General features: G+C 44.5%; 1 protein-coding gene across 1 annotated transcript; it reads right to left on the bottom strand.

The window, feature by feature from the left end:
• Positions 1–2197: 2197 nt before the first annotated feature.
• On the bottom strand, positions 2198–3691 carry LOC105068533 (melanoma-associated antigen B10-like). Its single transcript, XM_010954411.2, has one exon. It carries the CDS (start codon positions 3689–3691, stop codon positions 2663–2665), a length of 1029 nt encoding a protein of 342 aa, XP_010952713.1. The 3' UTR covers positions 2198–2662.
• Positions 3692–3955: the final 264 nt, after the last annotated feature.

Genomic DNA, 3955 nt, shown 5'->3' with positions numbered 1-3955 from the left:
CCTTACTTTGTGACAATTTGTTTGCTAGCAATAGAAAACCACTACATCCTCCTAAAAAATCAGAGTTTTTAGGAATCCAGCCTCTGCATATGGTTGCTACACAGTGATTTCCTTGGTCCTTCTCCATCTACCACTTAGGGAAGAAGCTTTGGTTCTTGGCCACTTAGTTAAGCTCACTCATCAGTATATGGATTCAGTGGCCAGTCTCAAATAAATCACCAGATTAAATTCTCCTTTCTTACCAACCTCACTGGCTTTCTAAAAATCTCTTCTCTAACTTCAGGGTTATCTTTCAATAACCAGTAACTCCTCTGCCAAACCAGACTCTACTTCACAAGCTGATATGGAAAAAAAAAAAAGACCTTTCAGTACAGTGGAAGCACCGAGAGATGAGCAGACACGTGAACTTCACTGCCAAAGTAAACAGCCCCCTGGACGGGGCTGTTGTTATCAGGAGGGTTCCATGGTTGGGGTGGGAAAGACAGGGGTGGGACAGACAAGGAATGTCTGCAAGGGTTTGGAAGCCTCTAAGTCAGGAGAAAGGCAGGCGATTCTGAGTTTTCTGTTCTGCTGGAAGCAGAGAGTAGCCTTATGAAAGGAAACTGGACAGCAGGTCAGGATCCTGATTTTGACAGGGGGAAGACCCAGGGTAAGAGTGATGTAATTCTGGAAGTGCTAGGACTAGGGTAGAGTCAGCTCTCAAGGAACTCTGGGGCCAGGGGCAGGAGGAGCCTAGGTAAAGTAAGCCCACAACCTCTCCTGAATTCTTTTTAATTTTAATTTTTTTTAATCATACCTGGGGTTAGTACATTGGCAATAGGGTCCTTGACTTCATTGCCTGAGTGTTGAGTGTAGAACTGAATTAAGATACAGAACATCTGCTTTATTCAAGGAGTGGAACACTGAAGGGCCCTAAATGAATTCAGACTAGAGATCTAGTCCCAGTTCTGATACGCAGGAGCCATGTGAAGTCAAGAAAATTGCAAAGCTCTATGAGGCTTTCCTGAGCAGTGAGTTTGCTAAGCCATGCTGTGTAGGCCCTCTGGGATGTGTGTAATGTATGAAAGAACCAGTGTTTCACAAGTATTGAGTCTTTTAATAATTTGCAGATATTACTGTTATTATTTTTGACCCTAGACCCTACCAAAATCTTCTCTGTGATTGTTTTTCAGTCCAAGAGATACCAGAGAATATAGGGGAACCCAATGATACAGCACAACAAATCAGCTAACATGATGCTTAGCAAGTAAAACTAAATGATTTACTATATAAGTATTTGAGGGTATGTTACTGTGTGCATAGGGGAGTCTTCCCCAGTTGGGTGGAACTTAAGGATTCTACAATTTGTGTAAAGAACCAACTCTTTCCATCCCTTCCAACTGTCCTTCCATCCAAATAACCTCTATTTTCATTTATGTCAGTCCCGTTAAAAATCTAGCCCTCACTTGGAGTTTGCCAAATTACACACAAGACAACCTTATTAGGTTTTATTAAATGAACTTCAAATGTAGTGGACTCTGTCTTTACCAGGTCAGAGCAAAGATTGCTAGCAGAGTGGCTTCTGAGCATATGCATGCCATATGAGTATCCCCCCTAAACTCCCTGGGGATGATGAGCGTAAAACACATAGTTGATATGCTGTACTCAACTACACTGGGAAAAGGACACTGGAAAGGATGCAGGTCACCTTCCGTTCTTGTCCCAGGTGGAGAATTCTCTTTGGTTTATCCACAACTGAAAAGTAACTGCTTCAAGTAGTTTTCCATTCCAGGGTTTAATCTCTCAAGTCTGGACACACCTTCTGAGGGTCTGGCCCCTTGCCCACCACCCCCAGAGCCTCATCTGATCCACCTCCCAGTTTACCACAGTGCTGACTCACACTGAAGGACTTGCGCTTTCCCAAACCCACTTGCCTCAGGGCAGTTACACCTGACTGCTGACTTCTGGATCCTCCCATGTCCTCTCCTCCTTTTGACTTGTCCTTATGTCTTAAGGTGCATCGCACCATCTTTCTTACTTGACAGCTGTTGCTAGACTCTGAAATGCAATGGGCAGGATTGGTCTTGTTTATCCTGACATTCTCAGTAGTAGCACAGAGCCTCTCAAAGAGCAGATGCTCATGGAATGTTTGAGAAATGGATGAGACAGTGTACAAGACGTCTAATTTATTATGATATAATTAATACTACATTCTTGAATAAAGTAAGCACATCCAAATATTTATCTCTTAATTTGACAGAACAGACTAAAAATGATGAGGTAATGTAAAAATTTATCACCTTTTACTTTTTTTCTCTATTTCTTGATCCCAACCATTTTACTGCAGTTTCTTTCACATTTCCAAGGAAATGCCTAATCCAGTGACATATTATCTTATTCCAATTATCTAAATAAGATGGAAAAGCTCCCAATCTGTTCTATGAAACTGTTCTCTTAAACCTTAAACTCTTAAACATCAATAAATGTGTGACATTATTCATAAACTCAGATTCTGAAGCTACTTAACTATCTATTAAAAGGAGCAACATTTAGGCCAATTTATCTAAGTTATTACATAGAACAGGAACACAAACACTGTTTTCTCCAGCCCCGCCCCAAACTTCCACTAATTAGAACGTTATCTGTTCTCTTCAAACACGTAGTAAATAATCTACTTCAGCCTTCACTTAGGGCAGGAAAAGCTGTTTGCCATGGCCCTGGAGTGCACACTGGCCATGGCAGCGGTACGAGCCTTGGCTGCAGCTCTTGCTCGGGCTCTCTCTTCCTCATCTCTCAAAGCCTCTTCATACAAGGATGGGAAGGCACTGGGGATCGTATCATTGATCTTGGCCACAAACTCCAGCACTTTCATCTTGCTGGTTTCAGCGTGGGCTCTTGGACCCCATAGGAACTCATAGCGGGGAGGATCACTCTCGGGCACCTGGCGGTACTCCAGGTAATTTTCCTGCACCAAATCTTCAGTGATGAGCTTCCTCGGCTCCCCATAGATGAAGTTCTTCCTCCCAGCATATACACCCATCATATTCAGCACTTCCCAGACTTGCTCCTCAGTGGCGCGGTTGCCCTTCGTGAAGATCACGCCCAGAACAGTCATCAGCAGACCAGTCTTGGGAATTTCTCTGTCATCACTCAGCTGTGCATCATAGCTTAATTCCAGTTTGTTGACAAGGACATAAGTATTCCTGTTGGGATCCACTTCCTTCACATCAAGGCCAAAGACCAGCTCCAAATGCTCAGAGGCTTTCCTGAGGATCTCACAGAAGTGATTCTTGTACACCTGGATTACATTTCTCAGCATATCTGCCTTGGTAATGGGCTCTTTCACTTGATACTTGTACAGCAGGTAGTACACCAACATAGCAACCTTTTTATCTATAGGGCATTGGGGCCAGTGCTCAGTGGTATCCTGGGCCTGTGAGGCATTTGGCATTTCCTCGCCTTGATTGTTGGCACCTTCATTAAATCTTATGTTTGAAACAGCTGCAGCTAAAGTGGTGGCAGACACCTGAAGACTGCTGGGTGTTCCAGTGGCAGGTGGGCTCCAGGGAACATCTTTGAAATGAGGCGATGGCAAAGAAGGGGACTCTTCTGTTGGTGCAGTGGCAGGAGCATCCACTGGGTCAGTGGGCTCCTCTCGAGCCTGGCGGCGTTTTTCGCGGGCACGAAGCTTACTCTTTTGGCCCCGAGGCATGATGACTGGCAGCAGGTGGGGGTGTGGGAAAGAGGGTAGACAAGTTCAGTGATCTGGAAGAAAGAGGATGAAATGGTGTTACACTCTTTAGCAAGGAGATACCACTTTGGGCTTTATCAATGGTCATCTCTTCAGGTTTCCTTGAGGGCACTGCTCTAGGAACCCGTAAAGCTCCTCTTTCCTGATCAGCCTTTCCCGAGGACTCTGTGGAAGTGACTAGAGTTCACCTTAGGCTGCAGCTCTCCAGCCCTACCTGGGTCTTAC

Source organism: Camelus bactrianus, chromosome X (genome assembly GCF_048773025.1).
Source record: "Camelus bactrianus isolate YW-2024 breed Bactrian camel chromosome X, ASM4877302v1, whole genome shotgun sequence".
In the NCBI taxonomy this organism is placed as follows: Eukaryota; Metazoa; Chordata; class Mammalia; order Artiodactyla; family Camelidae; genus Camelus; species Camelus bactrianus.
The sequence above is the reverse complement of the archived record's forward strand: the minus strand, read 5'-3'. Positions and strand labels throughout refer to the sequence as shown.